The sequence below is a fragment of the Pimephales promelas genome, chromosome 2 (assembly GCF_988280905.1).
Source record: "Pimephales promelas chromosome 2, fPimPro1.hap1.1, whole genome shotgun sequence".
Lineage (NCBI taxonomy): Eukaryota > Metazoa > Chordata > Actinopteri > Cypriniformes > Leuciscidae > Pimephales > Pimephales promelas.
The window spans coordinates 4,849,972-4,873,587 of NC_142770.1; the positions used below are offsets into that span (position 1 = coordinate 4,849,972).

Below are 23,616 nucleotides of genomic sequence, written 5' to 3' on the forward strand. Positions count from 1 at the left end.
ATGGTTTAATGACTCGTAAATGTAAGTTCACATTGATGGCCTAAGACACGAAACGAGCGGTTTGTGAGAGAAAACGAACAGTATTTATATAGATTTTACCTCTTGTAACCACAGCCACGTCCAAGTGATCTTAGGGCGCGGGCGCTTCGTCTGTGCAAGCGCCGGAAGTGATCTCTCACGCGGTTGCAAAAAAAAAAAAAAAAAAAATCAACGTTGTCTGTTGATATATATCGAAATCGTCTTCCATTGCGATTTCCTGTATATCTAAATATGTTTAGATCTTCACAGTGAAGGGTAACACTTCTGAAATCTCTGTATAAATGAGTGATACTCACTCGAGAAATCACTTCCGGCGCTTGCGCAGACAGAAGCGCCCATGTCCTCAGGGTACTAGGATGTGGCTGTTGTAACAAGAGGTAAAAATTATATAAATACTGTTTGTTTTCTCACACAAACCGCTCGTTTCGTGTCTTAGGCCATCAATGTGTACTTACATTTACGAGTCATTAAATCATGTTTAATTTGGACTTCTTTGCGCATGCTCTTTGAGGTGGTGACCATAGACCTCCATTATATGACTGACAGACAAGAACGGTTTGACCTAAAAATATCAAAATTCCAAGACACCTACATCTTGGATGGCCTTGAGGTAAGCTAAAACGTATCAAAAATTGATTTCACAGTGAACTATCCCTTTAACCAAGGCTCAGCCCTGCTTGGCTTCAGTGAGCAACCAGTCTTGGGCTACAGTGTGATAAGGTTGCTGGCCATATTTTAAGTCCAGTGTGCGTCGGGCAGGGAATGATATACAGTAATACTAAATAAGTAAATAAATAAATGAAAAGGAGCAAGCCAAATCAGTCATATAGTTGCCTCCCCTCAACTAAATAGGCCTACTAAAAGCAGTATGGAGTATGGACTACAACTTGAGCGCCATCTAGTGTACGAACCAGGAATGTTTTAGAACAGCCTTTTACTGTCAACCAATTATGAAAATTAGAAAAAAGCGTTTAAAATGTAGACATAGCTTGAGAAAAGGTTAAAGGTTTAATTCTAATACGTTAAAGATTAAAGTTTAGTTCATCAATGTTGAATGTAAAGAGAGACGCAATGTTAATTCTATACACATGATTTAGTGTTTAGCTCAGTTATTTCCGATAAAAAGTCTAAAATCATGACAAATTCACAGATTAGTTAATCAGACCCGTTTTAATGGCATTTATTACAAGAACATACAATCTTTCAACCTTTCCAATGTAAAAAAATAATACAGTCCTGAGAATATTTTTTTCCTGAGCTGATGAATAGTTAAAAACAAAGAAACAGTCTTAAGATGTTGTGCTTTGGACACAAGGCGCAGCGTGGTTGTTCTCATAGGCTGTGTTGCAGAACATACTGGGAATCCCCGTTTCTTTTCTTTAGGCTAACATTTACATAAAAATCAGCACCATGATGACATTTATAAAACCTGCTATTTGATGTCTGACTTCTGATGTGTTCTGCAGGCAAATAACATTACTTCATCTGCCTCCTCACATGCATGAAAGGAGGAATATATTATGGATATTATATTTTATTTTTTCCATATCAATTATATCTATTGGTCCTTCCTAATCTCAAAAAAGCATGCCAAACAAATTCTCAGGTCTTAAGAAATAATAATAAGAAAAAAATAGAAAACTTTTAAAAAATATATATATATAAAATTAAGGGAAAAAAGCAAAAGAAACAAACAAAACATCACCAAAGCTCAATGTGCAAAGAAAAGCAACATGAAACACAACAACCAATTCATATTCACACTATACATTCATTCAAACATTGAGGTAAACAGTCACAATATACAGTACATTGAGGTAAACAGTCAAGTGTAAACAGCCACCCATGGATGGTGAAATGTGCTTCATATTGCGAAAGGCACTGAAAAGTTGAAGCATAAAGAATAATGCCAAATGTGGTTAAGTCAGTCAAACAGCCAGCATATCTGTGTTGATACTGTAAGGCAAGTGTTCTAATGGACCGATATCTTTAATATCTTGTAGTAAGGTCATAAATGTATCTTCTCTGTTTAGTCAAATTGAATTTAGGTTATGGTTCGAGTGATAGAAATATTATTTGTTGAGAAAGACAATAAAAAAAAATTAAGGGGTTTTAAATCATCCTTATTGCTTTTTGCTTCTGGAAGTTAAAAGCCTTGTGTAAAACTATCGAGAGAGGAGAATTAAGTTTCGGGGGAAATGTACATTTTAATTAATGTTATGCAAGAGTGTTTATGAAAAAAAGTCAGTTTGATCTATCAGTCAAGGTTGTTTTTTTTATTTCTTCTAAGTCTAAGAGGTAAACAGTGTTAAGGCAGGATCTCAGACTCTGTGCAAAAGGAGTAGCCAGACACCAGATGGGAAAGAAGATAATGCATTTGTGATTTATAAATGTAATTCATCTGCATATGAGCTTATTTTATGGCACGATGAATCTGATTAATTACAGACATACTATAGGATTGCCTAATTGCCGCTGACAGTAGTTGAATAGTTAATAAAGTGCAAATGTTAGAGAATAATAATAATAATAATAAATACTTTTATTTTTAATGGTTTATTTATGGTAGTGATTACAGCTTAGTCTGGCAGAAAGTGTTTTAGCTATTTTTATGTCAGCATTGATATCGGTCAGAAGTTGGCACATTATGTTAGGCTTTCATTTGGTTATGGAATGTTTTACAAAGAACAGCCCTACTGAAAAAAACAAAAAAGTATAACCCGTATTATCGACTTTATGTAATAGTAATGATATGCTGGCTGTCACATTAGACACATGAAATACAAGGAAAAGTAGTAGAAATACACAAAATAAGAAAATAAGAAATACACAAAATAAAGGAACGGAAATAGATACTTGGCATGAGGCGTCCCGTTGGTAAAATTAGAGATCTGGAAGAAAATACACATTCACAGAATATTACCAAGATTAAGTTTCAGTTATATATATATATATATATTATATTTTTATATTAATTATATGATTATTTAACATAGGATGCTAAAAGAGGGTGTGACATCAGTCATAACTAGTCAGTTTTTATAATTCTTAAACCACTTCTCACAGATATTAGTCTGTTGTAAGCTCTAAACATACTCTTAGTATATCACCTTGGGTCGGTTGCACCGTTGGACGGACACCTGGTCGTGAGACTAAAGCTTAACTTAAAATGTGTTGTAAGTCCTGCGTAGGATTAATACCGGTTGCACCATCTGGGCGCAGCGCATGTCTGAGCCTAAATCATACGCCTAGTAAAAAGTAAACTCTTGTTTCCATAGTGAAAATAAAAATAAATTAAAATGAATGACACTGACATGTCAGGTATTCATGTTACATGATCAGCGGGCTACCCGGCATGAAAGAGTAATGAGAGACTGCAACGATCCTCTAGACCAGCACTTTTTAAAGGTCCCGTATTATGCCCCTTTTCACAAGATGTAAAATAAGTCTCTGATGTCCCCAGAATGTGTATGTGAAGTTTCAGATCAAAATACCCCACAGATCATTTTTTACAGCATGTTTAAATTGTCATTTTTTGGGGCTCAGAAACACGCTCTGTTTTAGTGTGTGCCCTTTAAATGCAAATGAGCTGCCGGCACAGGGGGCGGAGCTCACAATCTTATCTTCCAGACGAAACTGGACAAGTGTAAATGCATCTGCTTGTTGAAACCACATATTAAATTTTACATTTTTACACGATGGGAAAACGCAGATATTTCTCTGCGTTTTTCCCTCTCATTTACACGAAAACACAGTTTTTATCACAGAAAACGATTATTTCTAAAAACTCCGGCCAAGGTGGTTTAGGTTCTCTCTTGTCGAATCTGAGGATTCTGATTGGCTTGCGTGGATTTATCCTTAACCCCTACACTGCCGCCAATAGGTTTGGCATAGTTATGGTGCTCGACGGTGTATTTATGCGGGTGTGTGAACGATGTTATTTTTGAAAACAGAGAGGGGGAAAATATTCGTTTTGCTAAATACCCGGCTTTGTGTAAACGTGGCCTTACTCACAAAAATGCTGAAAAATAAATGTGCTGTCTGAGTCTGTGAGAGGCTGCATGTCATGTTATAGCCAGATATGACGACTCTACTGCAACAAGCATCACCGCTGATGAGCAGCTGAGCATCTATTCATCAGGCCAACCCGGGAACTAATCAAAGTGAAAATAAGTTGCAGACGCGTCGCTTAACACACAATCATCTTCATAAAAAGTAGAGAACCGAAATGATCTTACCAGGACTCTCTTATTGCGGTCTTTGATTTTGAAAAAAATAAAACAAAAATAAAATGCTGACCCGACTTGCACTTGTTAACATCCTGAACATCTTTAAATGCAAAAGGCACTTTAAGAAAAAAACAAAAATCGTTGATTTGTTATGCATGTTCATTAAAAACAAGTTTTGTAATAACTGGTTATTTACGGACCTTTGATTTTGTTGAAAATTCAGATTTGGACCTTTGTATGTGGACTTTGAGAACTCCTGCTCATAGAGAACTAATTGAACTTTAATTTCAGCAGGGTTGAATTGTTAGAATTAATCAACGAGTTCTCACTGCAGTGACAACACGCTGTCCCCAACCCTTCAGGAGCTCATTTCTCTTTGATTTTATTCCAATGCTTGCGTACCAAAATATGCATATTCTTAGCAATATAGCAGGCATGTACTTTACACAATCTGAGTAATTTAATTTAAAAAATTTGTCTCAGCAGACATTTGTCATCTTTTTGTCGGAGCCAATAAATTCAAATTTGTAACCATAGTAACACGGATGGCGTCTCGCTTATTAGTGCGGTAGAGCACGTCAACGTGTACGTGCATGGCGTAGCTGCGCCTAGTCATAGTTTTAGATGGTGCAACAGGTGTATATATTAATCGGAAAGCTGGACGTGACTAAGTCCAGTGTAGAGTTTAGACCCATCTTTTAGGTAACAACCGGCCCATGATCACTATGGCCTGTTTGAACAGCAAAGCTCAATTAAACACATTACTTTGTTTAATTAGAATGAAAATGCAATTTAACTATTTTTTTCAAACTTAATTTCATATTTCTGTCTTTAAAATCAGCCGTTTAATTCTCACCTTTTATTATAGCTCCAGCAATGACCGCCAGAACAGCGACCACCATAACAGCAGCACTTATCCCTCCGATAGCACCTCCAGACAGACTTGAACCTGGACCAGCTGGAGACAGAAAGTCATCATTACTACTAGAGAGCAGTGTTGTAATCTCTACTACACAATGAGGCCTGCTGGTGGTCATTTTGTGGCCCCCAGATAAATAAAAGTTTGGTGATCCCTGCTTTATGTGGTTTAATATACAGGTAAAGAAGAAAAAAAAAATTAGCTGAAGACACTGCAAAATAAAAAAAAATCACTAAACATTTATGATGCAATTTATTATAATTGTCTTTTAAACATAATGACTCACCATGAACAGTAACACTGAAGATCTTTTCAATGTTATTGCTGCTGATATATAGTTTATATTCTCCAGAGTCTGATGTCCTGGTGTTTGTGATGGTCAGAGATCCAGTCTGATGATCCAGCTTCAGTCTGTCTCTGAATCTCTCAGTGTCTTCATTACACTGAACATCCGTACAGATCTTATTGAGATCTCCATTGAGTCGAGCGATGCGAATGTTATTAAAATACCATTTAATATCTTCTTGCTGGTTTGTTTTAAGACCAGTGTTTAGAGTGACTGAATCTCCCTCCATCACTGACACTCCATCTGTATCAACACCAGACACACCTGAAGAGGAAATGAACAGTGAATTGTTATTTAAACTAAAAACAACAGGAAAGTGATTTGAAAATGTAGAACCCATTATATATTATACATAATAAAGATTGTGTGTCTGGATTCATAACTAATGCAAACAAAGCAGAAGATCATCATCATCGGACACTTATAAACGAGACTTATGGACGATCTTAAAAGTGCATTGTGTAATATTTAAGAGGATCTGTTGACAGAACTGCAATATCATATACATAACTTTGTTTTATTACCTTAGAATCAGCCATTTATATTTACATACTTGCATTAAAATAGCAAATTTGCGACACCATGTTTCTACAGTGGCCCTAAACAGACAAATGTGTTTTGTGTCACTATGTTGTTCTTCGTGCTAAAGTCAGCGAATAAAACACTGACACAATGATGAACAAGTGACAATAATATTCACAATAACATATCATTTTATTGAATAATGTACTAAACAATCTCTTAATTTATCTTTGTAAAGAAACCACATTGATGGCTACTCCGTTATCTCAGATGATGAAATAGTTTCCTGTCGGCCACCGTATCTTAAGTTGGCTGCAATTTGCAACCTCACTACTAGATGCCTCTAAAGATTACACAGTGCACCTTTAACTTCATAACCATCATTTCATGTTTGCTTGGCATGTGTACTCATTAAATCCTTATTTTGAGCCAAATAATCAAGCTGACATTCCGTACAATCTGTATATTTTATTTAGAATACATAAAAATGCCATTTACGTCTTTTAGTTTGTCTAGAGAATGATGAAGAGTTAGCATGTGCCAATGTGCTCTTCTATGCAAGAACGAGCCTATCATTGAATCTGGAAATAAAGCAAAATAACTGAGCAATTACGCCGCGTCCGTAATTTATAGCAAAACATCTAGCATTGATATTTAATCTCACTTTCGAAACACACTGATCAAAATACAAATAATAAATACATTAACAAATATAATGTGACCATAGCTATTACAAAATTAACACAGAAGAGAGACTGTAACACTTAAAGACTTACCATATATAACTAAAAGAGTTAGGGCTATGGGCTTCATTTCCATGACTACTACTACTTCTTCTTCTTGCTATTTTACGGTGGTTGGCGTCCAGCTTATTGTTGCATTTCCTGCACCTTCTGCTCCAAAGTCTGAATCAGAAAATAGGTTTACATATTAAACCACTAAGTAGGGGTGTAACGATACCCTCATGTCACGATTCGATACATATCACGAGACTGAACTCACTATACACAATATTATTGCGATACTCCAAGACATATGGTAAAAGGTGAACAAGAATGTACTGTTGATTAAAGTGAAAAGTTTGATATTACATTGCAGGTTTAAATGAATGGGCTTGGACTTGGTGCTTGTAACCCAAGGACAATAGAGTGCCGAAGTGATGACGTCACTTTGTAGGAAAACTCGGAAGTTAGCGGCGCATGGGTTCCCTCGATCGAAAAGCAATGCATTTTCCCCATAGACTTTGGGAAAATCGCAAAAAATAAGATCTGTGTTTAACAAAGAGTTGTGACCCTTATACGTTTTGTCTAGCAAGATAATCTTTACAAGTTATATATATATAAAAAAAAAAAAACACAAGCAGACACAATAAAGTTTAAAAAACCACACGCAGGTTATAACTGTGTGTTTTATGTCATAGATCAAAATGAGAAAATATTTAGAGGCTTTGTTCACCACAGACCTTATTTCAGGCAATTTAGCAAAAACCCATTCAAAAATCACATAGACTTTAGAGTGAGGGAACCGTAATGCTAAAATGCTAACTCACTTCCGCGTTTTGGCCCACAGAGTGACGTCGTAACTTCGGCACTCTACGGTGACTGAACGAGCGTGTGGGATGCTCAAAGGGTTCGGTAAAGCACTAGTAGAAACCCAGATAGCAAACTGACACTGAATCAACGTGGAAACATGACATCGAAACAACGTTGATCTGACATTGTTTTGCTCATCGAATTAACGTTGAACCAACGTCAGACGCGTCATTCTTTCAAAACTAACGGAAAATCAACTTGAAATCAACCCGTTGTTTCAACGTTATGAAAGCAAACCAATTTTCGATTTTCATTTAGCTTTGAAGAATGCCGCGTCTGACGTTGGTTCAACGTTAATTCGATGAGCAAAATCAACGTTGTTTCAATGTCATGAGAGACGTCGTTTCCACGTTGATTCAATGTCAGTTTGCTTTCTGGGAATGGTGGTTCATCATCGGTATGTGTCGTCTAAAATGAACAGAAAACAAAATACAATATAAATTTGCTTGTATAAACAGTATTACAGATAGCACACATAATTTAGCTTACGTTTCTGAATTATACTGCAGAACATAAACAACTGAACAGTATCTAACTAGTTTCAATTCAACTTTACATGGACTTGGTTAACATGCAATTCACACGGAAATATAATTATTCAAATTACTATTTGAACTAGTACATGTCACGGACAACAGTAACTGAATACACAGAATATTAAAGTTTGAACAGCACAGAATGTAAAACAGATCACTTTTTTTAATCAATCACTCACGGAAGTAGCACACATGCAGCAGTTCGCTTTGTGTAAGATAGCAAGTCAGTCTCTTCACCTATGTATCTGAACGAGTAGTATGAAGCTGCAGACTCGGAGACCTGCATCTACAGTCCCCCTGCACCCAGAGTCCCGCATTCTCAGACCCCTCGTTTTTCGAGACAGCGCCTCCTATCAAATTGTATCGGATAAACAGAACTTAAGCCAAAACGTGAGTAGGCTGTCTTCAATTTTATTTAGAGAATCGTAATAGCTCGTTTGATTTATTTTTTAATAAAACTAATTTAGCTAATCGATACAACATAAGAATAGTCCATTTAATATTTGTAAAGGTAGTTTGTAACAAGATTTGAGCCGTTATGTTTCTTCGCCCTCTTTACCCCGAAAATATTTTGATAGCTAACGTTAGCCTTTAACCTCGGACTTTTTTATATGTCATAAATGCTGCAGTTATTTTTACTGCCCATTTTGTGCCCCCATATATCTCAAACCCACAAAGTTGTCCAAAGTTCAAAAACATCTCAAGGGACACTTCTACAGTCAGAGCAGTGCAACATGAATTTGAATTTTTATTAGGGGCCAAGCCCCGAAGGGGATAGCCCCTATTGTATCTGTTAGTTTTTAGGGGCCAAGCACCGAAGGTGCAGAGGCACCTATTGTATCTGTTGGTTTTATTAGGGGCCAAGCACCGAAGGTGCAGAGGCACCTATTGTATCTGTTGGTTTTATTATTATTATTAGGGGCCAAGCACCGAAGGTGCAGAGGCACCTATTGTATCTGTTGGTTTTATTAGGGGCCAAGCCCCGAAGGGGTAGCCCCTATTGTATCTGTTGGTTTTATTATTATTATTATTATTATTATTATTATTATTATTCTTCCCGGTGGAAGTCTATGGCAGCCCTATGAACCGTAAGTAGGAAAATGATGAAATTTGGCACACTTATAGAGATCATCATGAAAAGTAATTGAGCCAAATTTTGAGTCCCTAGCCCCAACTCTATAGCGCCACCACCAGTTCAAAATTTCAACATTAAAATCGTTGTAACTTTTGAACCCTTTGGTCTAGAGACATGAAACATAGTACACCTGATTCCACTCATCATGCTGATCACAACCAATGTCATACATTAAGACTCCGCCCATTACAGTAGACGCCATTTTGAAAAGTACAGTATTCAGTTTTTTTGCTACTCCTCCTTCAAAATTTGTTCAATTTTGTCCAATATTTGGTCAAATGATATTTAGACTTAGCCGCACAGAAATGACTGAACAGATTTTTTTTAGTTGTCTTTCTTCAAAAGTTATGGTGTCGCAAACTTAGTGAGGTCCACCCAAAATTGGCTAAGAGGCTGTATCTCGGCCAAAGTTTGATCAATCGAAACAGAAATCGATACACTTTATCAGAAGCATGTTCTGAGGTGTCATACCAAAGTTGGGAATAGCGCCACCTAGGGGTCATGAGATATGCAAAATTGCTATTTTGGCCAATAACTTTTGAACAGTTTTTCAGAAAATCATAAATGTGGTATCTATGGATTCCTTGGATCATGCCGAATCCGTGGATATCAATTTTGCCATGATGGGATGTACCTCGTGTCCGCCATTTTGAATTTTGTCATAATTTGCAATATCTTTAAAACTTTTTAAAATTTCTCCACCAAATTTGGTATGGATCATCATTAGCATGGCCCAAAGGTACATGAGAAGTTTGATGACAGCGCCACCTAGTGTTCCAAAGTTATAAGGTTTTTTGTAAAAACGCTTATAACTTTTGCAAATATAGTTCAAAATTTAATTTCTTTATATCAATATGTTCCTTGGCTTATACCGATTCTAACGATGTCTCATTTTTCATTTTCCAACAAAGTGACTGTCCGCCATATTGGAGCAAATGAAAAACCATTTTTTCGCTACTCCTCCTTCAGATCTTGCTCAAATTTTTCCAAAATTTGGTCAGATGATCTTTGGACCGAGCCGCACAGAAATGACTGAACAGATTTTTGATATTCGTTACCGTTTTTGAGATATTCGTCTCCAAAATTGACCTAGCCTGTGTTTGTTGCCTTATGCTAGTTAGCTTAGCATAATAATTGTTCAGCATGCTAACCAGGTGCCATTCTTTTTAATGGGGCTCTTCAGCTAACAGGATGACCATAAGCTATATTAGCATTGAGCTAGCTTAGCATGCTAATCACGTTAACATAATTTTGTGCGTTTATTCTTATACTGAAGCCTCTCCTCTGCAGTTTTGTAATTTATATCCTATGAGTGGCGCAAGCTGCTAAACCACGTGTCACGAATCCCGAACCATTGCGGTCGTGGGTTCGAATCCCGTGTGGCACATGCCCAGACCGCAAGAGGTACTGTGGCCTTAAGTGGTGGAAAAGTCGTTTCAGTTCTACACATGGTGTCTGTCTGAGAAAGAACATGTGCTTGTTGTACTTGTTCTGCTTGTGGTCCCTTTCAGGGCTTGGCCCCGCAAAGGCTGCTTGCAGCTTTAATTATTATTATTATTATTATTATTATTATTCTTCCCGGTGGAAGTCTATGGCAGCCCTATGAACCATAAGTAGGAAAATGATGAAATTTGGCAAACTTATAGAGATCATCATGAAAAGTAATTGCGCCAAATTTTGAGTCTCTAGCCCCAACTCTATAGCGCCACCACCAGTTCAAAATTTCAACATTAAAATTGTTGTAACTTTTGAACCCTTTGGTCTAGAGACATGAAACATAGTACACCTGATTCCACTCATCATGCTGATCACAACCAATGTCATACATGAAGACTCCGCCCATTACAGTAGACGCCATTTTGAAAAGTGCAGTATTCAGTTTTTTTGCTACTCCTCCTTCAAAATTTGTTCAGTTTTGTCCAATATTTGGTCAAATGATATTTAGACTTAGCCGCACAGAAATGACTGAACAGATTTTTTTTATTTGTCTTTCTTCAAAAGTTATGGTGTCGCAAACTTAATGAGGTCCACCCAAAATTGGCTAAGAGGCTGTATCTCGGCCAAAGTTTGATCAATCGAAACAGAAATCGATACACTTTATCAGAAGCATGTTCTGAGGTGTCATACCAAAGTTGGGAATAGCGCCACCTAGGGGTCATGAGATATGCAAAATTGCTATTTTGGCCAATAACTTTTGAACAGTTTTTCAGAAAATCATAAATGTGGTATCTATGGATTCCTTGGATCATGCCGAATCCGTGGATATCAATTTTGCCATGATGGGATGTACCTCGTGTCCGCCATTTTGAATTTTGTCATAATTTGCAATATCTTTAAAACTTTTTAAAATTTCTTCACCAAATTTGGTATGGATCATCATTAGCATGGGCCAAAGGTACATGAGCAGTTTGATGACAGCGCCACCTAGTGTTACAAAGTTATAAGGTTTTTTGTAAAAACGCTTATAACTTTTGCAAATATAGTTCAAAATTTTATTTCTTTATATCAATATGTTCCTTGGCTTATACCGATTCTAATGATGTCTCATTTTTCATTTTCCAACAAAGTGACTGTCCGCCATATTGGAGCAAATGAAAAACCATTTTTTCGCTACTCCTCCTTCAGATCTTGCTCAAATTTTTCCAAAATTTGGTCAGATGATCTTTGGACCGAGCCGCACAGAAATGACTGAACAGATTTTTGATATTCGTTACCGTTTTTGAGATATTCGTCTCCAAAATTGACCTAGCCTGTGTTTGTTGCCTTATGCTAGTTAGCTTAGCATAATAATTGTTCAGCATGCTAACCAGGTGCCATTCTTTTTAATGGGGCTCTTCAGCTAACAGGATGACCATAAGCTATATTAGCATTGAGCTAGCTTAGCATGCTAATCACGTTAACATAATTTTGTGCGTTTATTCTTATACTGAAGCCTCTCCTCTGCAGTTTTGTAATTTATATCCTATGAGTGGCGCAAGCTGCTAAACCACGTGTCACGAATCCCGAACCATTGCGGTCGTGGGTTCGAATCCCGTGTGGCACATGCCCAGACCGCAAGAGGTACTGTGGCCTTAAGTGGTGGAAAAGTCGTTTCAGTTCTACACATGGTGTCTGTCTGAGATAGAACATGTGCTTGTTGTACTTGTTCTGCTTGTGGTCCCTTTCAGGGCTTGGCCCCGCAAAGGCTGCTTGCAGCTTTAATTATTAGGGGCCAAGCCCCGAAGGGGTAGCCCCTATTGTATCTGTTGGTTTTATTAGGGGCCAAGCCCCGAAGGGGTAGCCCCTATTGTATCTGTTGGTTTTATTATTATTATTATTATTATTATTATTATTCTTCCCGGTGGAAGTCTATGGCAGCCCTATGAACCGTAAGTAGGAAAATGATGAAATTTGGCACACTTATAGAGATCATCATGAAAAGTAATTGAGCCAAATTTTGAGTCTCTAGCCCCAACTCTATAGCGCCACCACCAGTTCAAAATTGCAACATTAAAATCGTTGTAACTTTTGAACCCTTTGGTCTAGAGACATGAAACATAGTACACCTGATTCCACTCATCATGCTGATCACAACCAATGTCATACATTAAGACTCCGCCCATTACAGTAGACGCCATTTTGAAAAGTACAGTATTCAGTTTTTTTGCTACTCCTCCTTCAAAATTTGTTCAATTTTGTCCAATATTTGGTCAAATGATATTTAGACTTAGCCGCACAGAAATGACTGAACAGATTTTTTTTAGTTGTCTTTCTTCAAAAGTTATGGTGTCGCAAACTTAGTGAGGTCCACCCAAAATTGGCTAAGAGGCTGTATCTCGGCCAAAGTTTGATCAATCGAAACAGAAATCGATACACTTTATCAGAAGCATGTTCTGAGGTGTCATACCAAAGTTGGGAATAGCGCCACCTAGGGGTCATGAGATATGCAAAATTGCTATTTTGGCCAATAACTTTTGAACAGTTTTTCAGAAAATCATAAATGTGGTATCTATGGATTCCTTGGATCATGCCGAATCCGTGGATATCAATTTTGCCATGATGGGATGTACCTCGTGTCCGCCATTTTGAATTTTGTCATAATTTGCAATATCTTTAAAACTTTTTAAAATTTCTTCACCAAATTTGGTATGGATCATCATTAGCATGGCCCAAAGGTACATGAGAAGTTTGATGACAGCGCCACCTAGTGTTACAAAGTTATAAGGTTTTTTGTAAAAACGCTTATAACTTTTGCAAATATAGTTCAAAATTTAATTTCTTTATATCAATATGTTCCTTGGCTTATACCGATTCTAACGATGTCTCATTTTTCATTTTCCAACAAAGTGACTGTCCGCCATATTGGAGCAAATGAAAAACCATTTTTTCGCTACTCCTCCTTCAGATCTTGCTCAAATTTCTCCAAAATTTGGTCAGATGATCTTTAGACCGAGCCGCACAGAAATGACTGAACAGATTTTTGATATTCGTTACCGTTTTTGAGATATTCGTCTCCAAAATTGACCTAGCCTGTGTTTGTTGCCTTATGCTAGTTAGCTTAGCATAATAATTGTTCAGCATGCTAACCAGGTGCCATTCTTTTTAATGGGGCTCTTCAGCTAACAGGATGACCATAAGCTGTATTAGCATTGAGCTAGCTTAGCATGCTAATCACGTTAACATGCTTTTGTGCATTTATTCTTATACTGAAGCCTCTCCTCTGCAGATTTGTAATTTCCATCCTATGAGTGGCGCAAGCTGCTAAACCACGTGTCACGAATCCCGAACCATTGCGGTCGTGGGTTCGAATCCCGTGTGGCACATGCCCAGACCGCAAGAGGTACTGTGGCCTTAAGTGGTGGAAAAGTCGTTTCAGTTCTACACATGGTGTCTGTCTGAGAAAGAACATGTGCTTGTTGTACTTGTTCTGCTTGTGGTCCCTTTCAGGGCTTGGCCCCGCAAAGGCTGCTTGCAGCTTTAATTATTATTATTATTATTATTATTATTATTCTTCCCGGTGGAAGTCTATGGCAGCCCTATGAACCGTAAGTAGGAAAATGATGAAATTTGGCACACTTATAGAAATCATCATGAAAAGTAATTGAGGCAAATTTTGAGTCTCTAGCCCCAACTCTATAGCGCCACCACCAGTTCAAAATTTCAACATTAAAATCGTTGTAACTTTTGACCCCTTTGGTCTAGAGACATGAAACATAGTACACCTGATTCCACTCATCATGCTGATCACAACCAATGTCATACATTAAGACTCCGCCCATTACAGTAGACGCCATTTTGAAAAGTACAGTATTCAGTTTTTTTGCTACTCCTCCTTCAAAATTTGTTCAATTTTGTCCAATATTTGGTCAAATGATATTTAGACTTAGCCGCACAGAAATGACTGAACAGATTTTTTTTAGTTGTCTTTCTTCAAAAGTTATGGTGTCACAAACTTAGTGAGGTCCACCCAAAATTGGCTAAGAGGCTGTATCTCGGCCAAAGTTTGATCAATCGAAACAGAAATCGATACACTTTATCAGAAGCATGTTCTGAGGTGTCATACCAAAGTTGGGAATAGCGCCACCTAGGGGTCATGAGATATGCAAAATTGCTATTTTGGCCAATAACTTTTGAACAGTTTTTCAGAAAATCATAAATGTGGTATCTATGGATTCCTTGGATCATGCCGAATCCGTGGATATCAATTTTGCCATGATGGGATGTACCTCGTGTCCGCCATTTTGAATTTTGTCATAATTTGCAATATCTTTAAAACTTTTTAAAATTTCTTCACCAAATTTGGTATGGATCATCATTAGCATGGCCCAAAGGTACATGAGAAGTTTGATGACAGCGCCACCTAGTGTTACAAAGTTATAAGGTTTTTTGTAAAAACGCTTATAACTTTTGCAAATATAGTTCAAAATTTAATTTCTTTATATCAATATGTTCCTTGGCTTATATCGATTCTAACGATGTCTCATTTTTCATTTTCCAACAAAGTGACTGTCCGCCATATTGGAGCAAATGAAAAACCATTTTTTCGCTACTCCTCCTTCAGATCTTGCTCAAATTTTTCCAAAATTTGGTCAGATGATCTTTGGACCGAGCCGCACAGAAATGACTGAACAGATTTTTGATATTCGTTACCGTTTTTGAGATATTCGTCTCCAAAATTGACCTAGCCTGTGTTTGTTGCCTTATGCTAGTTAGCTTAGCAAAATAATTGTTCAGCATGCTAACCAGGTGCCATTCTTTTTAATGGGGCTCTTCAGCTAACAGGATGACCATAAGCTATATTAGCATTGAGCTAGCTTAGCATGCTAATCACGTTAACATAATTTTGTGCGTTTATTCTTATACTGAAGCCTCTCCTCTGCAGTTTTGTAATTTATATCCTATGAGTGGCGCAAGCTGCTAAACCACGTGTCACGAATCCCGAACCATTGCGGTCGTGGGTTCGAATCCCGTGTGGCACATGCCCAGACCGCAAGAGGTACTGTGGCCTTAAGTGGTGGAAAAGTCGTTTCAGTTCTACACATGGTGTCTGTCTGAGAAAGAACATGTGCTTGTTGTACTTGTTCTGCTTGTGGTCCCTTTCAGGGCTTGGCCCCGCAAAGGCTGCTTGCAGCTTTAATTATTATTATTATTATTCTTCCCGGTGGAAGTCTATGGCAGCCCTATGAACCGTAAGTAGGAAAATGATGAAATTTGGCACACGTATAGAGATCATCATGAAAAGTAATTGAGCCAAATTTTGAGTCCCTAGCCCCAACTCTATAGCGCCACCACCAGTTCAAAATTTCAACATTAAAATCATTGTAACTTTTGAACCCTTTGGTCTAGAGACATGAAACATAGTACACCTGATTCCACTCATCATGCTGATCACAACCAATGTCATACATTAAGACTCCGCCCATTACAGTAGACGCCATTTTGAAAAGTACAGTATTTAGTTTTTTTGCTACTCCTCCTTCAAAATTTGTTCAATTTTGTCCAATATTTGGTCAAATGATATTTAGACTTAGCCGCACAGAAATGACTGAACAGATTTTTTTTAGTTGTCTTTCTTCAAAAGTTATGGTGTCGCAAACTTAGTGAGGTCCACCCAAAATTGGCTAAGAGGCTGTATCTCGGCCAAAGTTTGATCAATCGAAACAGAAATCGATACACTTTATCAGAAGCATGTTCTGAGGTGTCATACCAAAGTTGGGAATAGCGCCACCTAGGGGTCATGAGATATGCAAAATTGCTATTTTGGCCAATAACTTTTGAACAGTTTTTCAGAAAATCATAAATGTGGTATCTATGGATTCCTTGGATCATGCCGAATCCGTGGATATCAATTTTGCCATGATGGGATGTACCTCGTGTCCGCCATTTTGAATTTTGTCATAATTTGCAATATCTTTAAAACTTTTTAAAATTTCTCCACCAAATTTGGTATGGATCATCATTAGCATGGCCCAAAGGTACATGAGAAGTTTGATGACAGCGCCACCTAGTGTTCCAAAGTTATAAGGTTTTTTGTAAAAACGCTTATAACTTTTGCAAATATAGTTCAAAATTTAATTTCTTTGTATCAATATGTTCCTTGGCTTATACCGATTCTAACGATGTCTCATTTTTCATTTTCCAACAAAATGACTGTCCGCCATATTGGAGCAAATGAAAAACCATTTTTTCGCTACTCCTCCTTCAGATCTTGCTCAAATTTTTCCAAAATTTGGTCAGATGATCTTTGGACCGAGCCGCACAGAAATGACTGAACAGATTTTTGATATTCATTACCGTTTTCGAGATATTCGTCTCCAAAATTGACCTAGCCTGTGTTTGTTGCCTTATGCTAGTTAGCTTAGCATAATAATTGTTTAGCATGCTAACCAGGTGCCATTCTTTTTAATGGGGCTCTTCAGCTAACAGGATGACCATAAGCTGTATTAGCATTGAGCTAGCTTAGCATGCTAATCACGTTAACATGCTTTTGTACATTTATTCTTATACTGAAGCCTCTCCTCTGCAGATTTGTAATATCCATCCTATGAGTGGCGTAAGCTGCTAAACCACGTGTCACGAATCCCGAACCATTGCGGTCGTGGGTTCGAATCCCGTGTGGCACATGCCCAGACCGCAAGAGGTACTGTGGCCTTAAGTGGTGGAAAAGTCGTTTCAGTTCTACACATGGTGTCTGTCTGAGAAAGAACATGTGCTTGCTGTACTTGTTCTGCTTGTGGTCCCTTCCAGGGCTTGGCCCCGCAAAAGGCTGCTTGCAGCTTTAATTATTATTATTATTATTATTCTTCCCGGTGGAAGTCTATGGCAGCCCTATGAACCGTAAGTAGGAAAATGATGAAATTTGGCACACCTATAGAGATCATCATGAAAAGTAATTGAGCCAAATTTTGAGTCCCTAGCCCCAACTCTATAGCGCCACCACCAGTTCAAAATTTCAACATTAAAATCATTGTAACTTTTGAACCCTTTGGTCTAGAGACATGAAACATAGTACACCTGATTCCACTCATCATGCTGATCACAACCAATGTCATACATTAAGACTCCGCCCATTACAGTAGACGCCATTTTGAAAAGTACAGTATTTAGTTTTTTTGCTACTCCTCCTTCAAAATTTGTTCAATTTTGTCCAATATTTGGTCAAATGATATTTAGACTTAGCCGCACAGAAATGACTGAACAGATTTTTTTTAGTTGTCTTTCTTCAAAAGTTATGGTGTCGCAAACTTAGTGAGGTCCACCCAAAATTGGCTAAGAGGCTGTATCTCGGCCAAAGTTTGATCAATCGAAACAGAAATCGATACACTTTATCAGAAGCATGTTCTGAGGTGTCATACCAAAGTTGGGAATAGCGCCACCTAGGGGTCATGAGATATGCAAAATTGCTATTTTGGCCAATAACTTTTGAACAGTTTTTCAGAAAATCATAAATGTGGTATCTATGGATTCCTTGGATTATGCCGAATCCGTGGATATCAATTTTGCCATGATGGGATGTACCTCGTGTCCGCCATTTTGAATTTTGTCATAATTTGCAATATCTTTAAAACTTTTTAAAATTTCTCCACCAAATTTGGTATGGATCATCATTAGCATGGCCCAAAGGTACATGAGAAGTTTGATGACAGCGCCACCTAGTGTTCCAAAGTTATAAGGTTTTTTGTAAAAACGCTTATAACTTTTGCAAATATAGTTCAAAATTTAATTTCTTTATATCAATATGTTCCTTGGCTTATACCGATTCTAACGATGTCTCATTTTTCATTTTCCAACAAAATGACTGTCCGCCATATTGGAGCAAATGAAAAACCATTTTTTCGCTACTCCTCCTTCAAATCTTGCTCAAATTTTTCCAAAATTTGGTCAGATGATCTTTGGACCGAGCCGCACAGAAATGACTGAACAGATTTTTGATATTCATTACCGTTTTCGAGATATTCGTCTCCAAAATTGACCTAGCCTGTGTTTGTTGCCTTATGCTGGTTAGCTTAGCATAATAATTGTTTAGCATGCTAACCAGGTGCCATTCTTTTTAATGGGGCTCTTCAGCTAACAGGATGACCATAAGCTGTATTAGCATTGAGCTAGCTTAGCATGCTAATCACGTTAACATGCTTTTGTACATTTATTCTTATACTGAAGCCTCTCCTCTGCAGATTTGTAATTTCCATCCTATGAGTGGCGTAAGCTGCTAAACCACGTGTCACGAATCCCGAACCATTGCGGTCGTGGGTTCGAATCCCGTGTGGCACATGCCCAGACCGCAAGAGGTACTGTGGCCTTAAGTGGTGGAAAAGTCGTTTCAGTTCTACACATGGTGTCTGTCTGAGAAAGAACATGTGCTTGCTGTACTTGTTCTGCTTGTGGTCCCTTCTAGGGCTTGGCCCCGCAAAAGGCTGCTTGCAGCTTTAATCTTATTATTATTATTATTCCGTAAATGGAAGTCTATGGCAGCCCTATGAACCGTAAGTAGGAAAATGTTGAAATTTGGCACACTTGTAGTGCTGGTAATTATTAGTAATTGGTCCAATTTTTGACCCTCTAGGACCAACTCTATAGCGCCACCACCAGTTCAAAAATTCAACATTGAAATGGTTATAACTTTTGAACCCTTTGCTCTAGAGACATGAAACTTAGTACACCTGATTCCTCTCATCATGCTGATCACAACCAATACCTTACATTAAGACCCCGCCCATTACAGTAGAGGCCATTTTGAAATGTACAGTATTCAGTTTTTTCCCTACTCCTCCTTCAAATTTTGTCCAATTCTGTCCAAAATTTGCTCAAATGATCTTCGGACTGAGCCGCACAGAAATGACTGAACAGATTTTTTTTATTCATCTTTGTTCAAAAGTTATGGTGTCGCAAACTTAACAAGGTCCACCCAAAATTGCCTAAGAGGCTGTATCTCGGCCAAAATTGAATCAATCGAAACGAAAATTGGTACGCTTCATCGGAAGCATGTTCTGAGGATCCATACCAAAGTTGGGAATAGCGCCACCTACGGGTCATGAGATATGAAAAATGGCTATTTTGGCCAATAACTTTTGAACAGTTTTTCAGAAAATCATAAATGTGGTATCTATGGATTCTTTTGATCATGCCGAATCCGTGGATATCGATTTTGCCATGATGGGCTATACCTCGTGTCCGCCATTTTGAATTTTGTCATAATTTGCAATATCTTTAAACCTCTTTGAAATTTCTTGACCAAATTGGGCATGGATCATCATTAGCATGCCCTGAAGGTACATGAGAAGTTTTATCACAGCGCCACCTAGTGTTCCAAAGTTATAAGGTTTTTTGTAAAGACGCTTATAACTTTTGCAAATATTGTTCAAAATGTCATTTCTTTATATCAATATGTTCCTTGGCTTATAACGATTCCACCGATGTCTCATTTTTCATTTTCCAACAATGTGACTGTCCGCCATATTGGAGCAAATGAAAAACCATTTTTTCGCTACTCCTCCTTCAAATCTTGCTCGAATTTGTTTAAAATTTGGTCAGATAATCTTTGGACCGAGCCGCACAGAAATGACTGAATAGATTTTTGATATTTGCTACCGTTTGAGAGATATTTGTCTCCAAAGTTGACCTGGCCTGTGTTTGTTGCCTTATGCTAGTTAGCTTAGCATAATAATTGTTTAGCATGCTAACCAGGTGCCATTCTTTTGAATGCGGCTCTTCAGCTATCAGGATAACCATTAGCTACGTTAGCATTTAGCTAGCTTAGCATGCTAATTGCGTTAACATGATTTTGTGTGCTTATTCTTATACTGAAGGCTCTCCTCTGCCGCTCAGTTATTTGCGTCTTCTGTGTGGCGCAAGCTGCTAAACCACGTGTCACGAATCCCGAACCATTGCGGTCGTGTGTTCGAATCCTGTGTGGCACATGCCCAGACTGCAAGAGGTACTGTGGCCTTAAGTGGTGGAAAAGTTGTTTCAGTTCTAGACATGGTGTCTGTCTGAGAAAGGACTTCCAAAAATATAATATGCAGCAACTTTATATTTTTAAAAAAACCTTAATTTTGAGGTTATTTTCACTTGTACTACTGAAATAACTTTTCTCAAATGTTCAAATTTGGCACAGTTCTATTAATTGTAATGAAAAGTATTAGGACCAATTTTTAACCCTCTAGGACCAACTCTATAGCGCCACCAGCAGTTCAAATATTCAACATTGAAATGGTTATAACTTTTGAACCCTTTTCTGTAGAGACATGAAACTTAGTACACCTGATTCCACTCATCATGCTGATCACAACCAATACTGTACATTAAGACCCCGCCTATTACAGTAGTGGCCATTTTGTACAGTTCTCAGTTTTTTCGCTACTCCTCCTTCAAATTTTGTCCAATTTTTTCCAAACATGCACTCAAATGATCTTCGGACCGAGCCGCATAAAAGTACTGTTCCCGATTTTTTTTATTCATCTTTCTTCAAAAGATATGGTGTCGCAAAATGAACAAGTTCGACCCAGAGTTGGATCAGAAGCTGTAACTTGTGAACAGTTTGTCACAAAATCATAAAATTGGTATCTATCCATTCCCTGCGTCCTGTCGAATCCGAGGATATGTATTTTGCCAGGATTGGATGTACCAAGTCATAAGATACATTAGCATTGAACTAGCTTAGCATGCTAATCTGGATAACATGTCATGGAACTTTTTTGTGAATCATTCTCACACTGAACCCTCTCCCCTGCTGCTTTGAAATTCACAACCTCTGAGTGGCGCAATATGTTAAACCATGTATCTCAAATACTGAACCACTCTGGTTGTGGGTTCAAGTCCCATGTGGGGCGACATTAAAATTGTGTAAAAAGTTTTCATTTCAATTCCTTCGTGCTATGCACTGCTGTTTGTGCTTAATTGCTCACTGTGCTTCATTTACATGTGTATTCAATTTGTGCTGTTTTTGTTCTTGCGGCTCTGCACTGCTCTTGGTGCTTAAATGCCTGCTGCACTGCTGTACTTGATGTGCTGGCTCTGTGCTTGGTCTGCTTGCTGCGCCTTGCTGGGCTTGGCCCCGTGTTGCTGCTTGCAGCTATATTTTTTCTTTCTTTTTGAAAGATCATAAGACATGTGCTATCGTATCCAGTACACCATACATCGATGGAGTTGCCCCTTCCGATTCCAGCAACGTATCATTTTATGATTATGCAAAGCGACTTATAAATGAGTTTTTTTTTAATGCAATTAAAGACGAAAAGTAAAGTCACGAACACAGTTTGTTCTTCCTTTTTTTCTTTACAGTAAGATGATGTTTAGGTGATCATTAAATAAAGTAGCCTACTGAATTGTTTATTATTGGTGTTTTGTCTATTCTGATTTATTTTGCTTCGCATTCAAAATATCAAAAAACAGATTTTGTTATGTTAGCATGGTAATGTTAATTAGACCATAGGTTGAACTGAAAGAAAAAGTGGAATTTGAATTTTGAATAAAAAAAAATATATATATATAAAAAACCAAACATTGTAGCAATAAAATATCACATAGACTATTTTTCAGAAGATAGTTCAATCTGTAATTGTATCCCTTCCATCAGTAACAATGAGTTTTTTTGGCACCTGCATTAAGCAGGGAACGCAATTATTTATTGGATAATTTATTTGAAGACCGTAATATTGCATCCTATTGTTTTTAATTGCATTCGGATAAGCGTGCACTGTACTCTGTGTGCGGGTGTTATTCGATCTTTTGAACAGCAGGAGGCGCTGTGTTCGAAAAATGAGGGGTCTGAGAATGCGGGACTCTCGGTGGGGGACTGTAGATGCAGGATCCGAGTCTGCAGCTTCATAATATTGATCTGAACTGCCATCTGACAGTAGCTCACTTCAGACATGCCCAGACTTGTCCATGCCCTTGCAAGCACCAAAAAAGTCACATACATAAAGATACCTCCAGTGGGTATTGTTGGGCTCTCTTACACTGACTCCAGAATAACATTATTCATGATTCTGAAGCTGAAATTACTGAGTTATTGTAGAATATGCTTGCGTGCTTTCACTGACTAGAAATATTTAAAATAATGTCAGCCACTTTTTACTGGTAACATCAGACATTTGGCATTATTAGGACCCATAGGCTAAATATTCCCCCATTGCATTATTATACATTATAATCAACATATTAGTTCAATGCAGTGCTTACACTAAAACTCCACTCATCCACTCAAAAGTAATGTTACTATTTGGCTGGCTCGCAAGCCGAAACGAGTGTGTGCGGCACAAAACGTCCTCGCGCTGCGCTCTGAAACGCATTCATTTCAATGGCTTGCGCCGCGCGAGGACGTTTGGTTTCTTCTTTGACCAAAGCGCAAGCGGATCTAGACCGGAAACAAAACAAGAGGCACGCCGCAAACACACGTTTCGGCTTGCGAGCCTGAATTAAATGATTTATAGTATGTGTTCTTTTAAACAATCTAAATGCGTTGTTTCTTCCCTGTTGATTTATTTATTCAGGTTGCTCTGACATCATTCAAACAGAACAATTCTCTTTCATCCATCAAATCTTCAATAGCTTACCGTTAGTGTAGTACTAGTAGATCCAGTTTTGTTCACAAGGACAGCAATATGGCTTCAACACGGCTGGATTTATTTTCCGTGGATTTATTTTGCGTTGCACCAAAATGTTTCCATGTGTACAACCGCGAGTGACATTGAGACGCGCCAGCCACTTCCTTCCTTCTTCTTCTATTGTTTAAATGGCGGTTGGCAAACAATCGTCTGTCACGGTGTCACCTACTGGATTGGATTTAGAGCACTACTTGATAGAATACACTTGGTGATG

At 37.9% G+C, this 23,616-nt stretch overlaps 1 protein-coding gene across 1 annotated transcript; it reads right to left on the reverse strand.

Moving 5' to 3' along the window:
• Positions 1-1,190: 1,190 nt before the first annotated feature.
• LOC120486606 (uncharacterized) lies at positions 1,191-23,557 on the reverse strand. The gene is made up of 5 exons (XM_089121686.1): positions 23,352-23,557; positions 6,832-6,960; positions 5,474-5,797; positions 5,125-5,226; positions 1,191-2,930 (listed from the first exon to the last, which is right to left on the reverse strand). Exons 2-5 carry the CDS (start codon positions 6,872-6,874, stop codon positions 2,923-2,925), a joined length of 477 nt encoding a protein of 158 aa, XP_088977812.1. The 5' UTR covers positions 6,875-6,960; positions 23,352-23,557; the 3' UTR covers positions 1,191-2,922.
• Between the last annotated feature and the right edge of the window lie 59 nt (positions 23,558-23,616).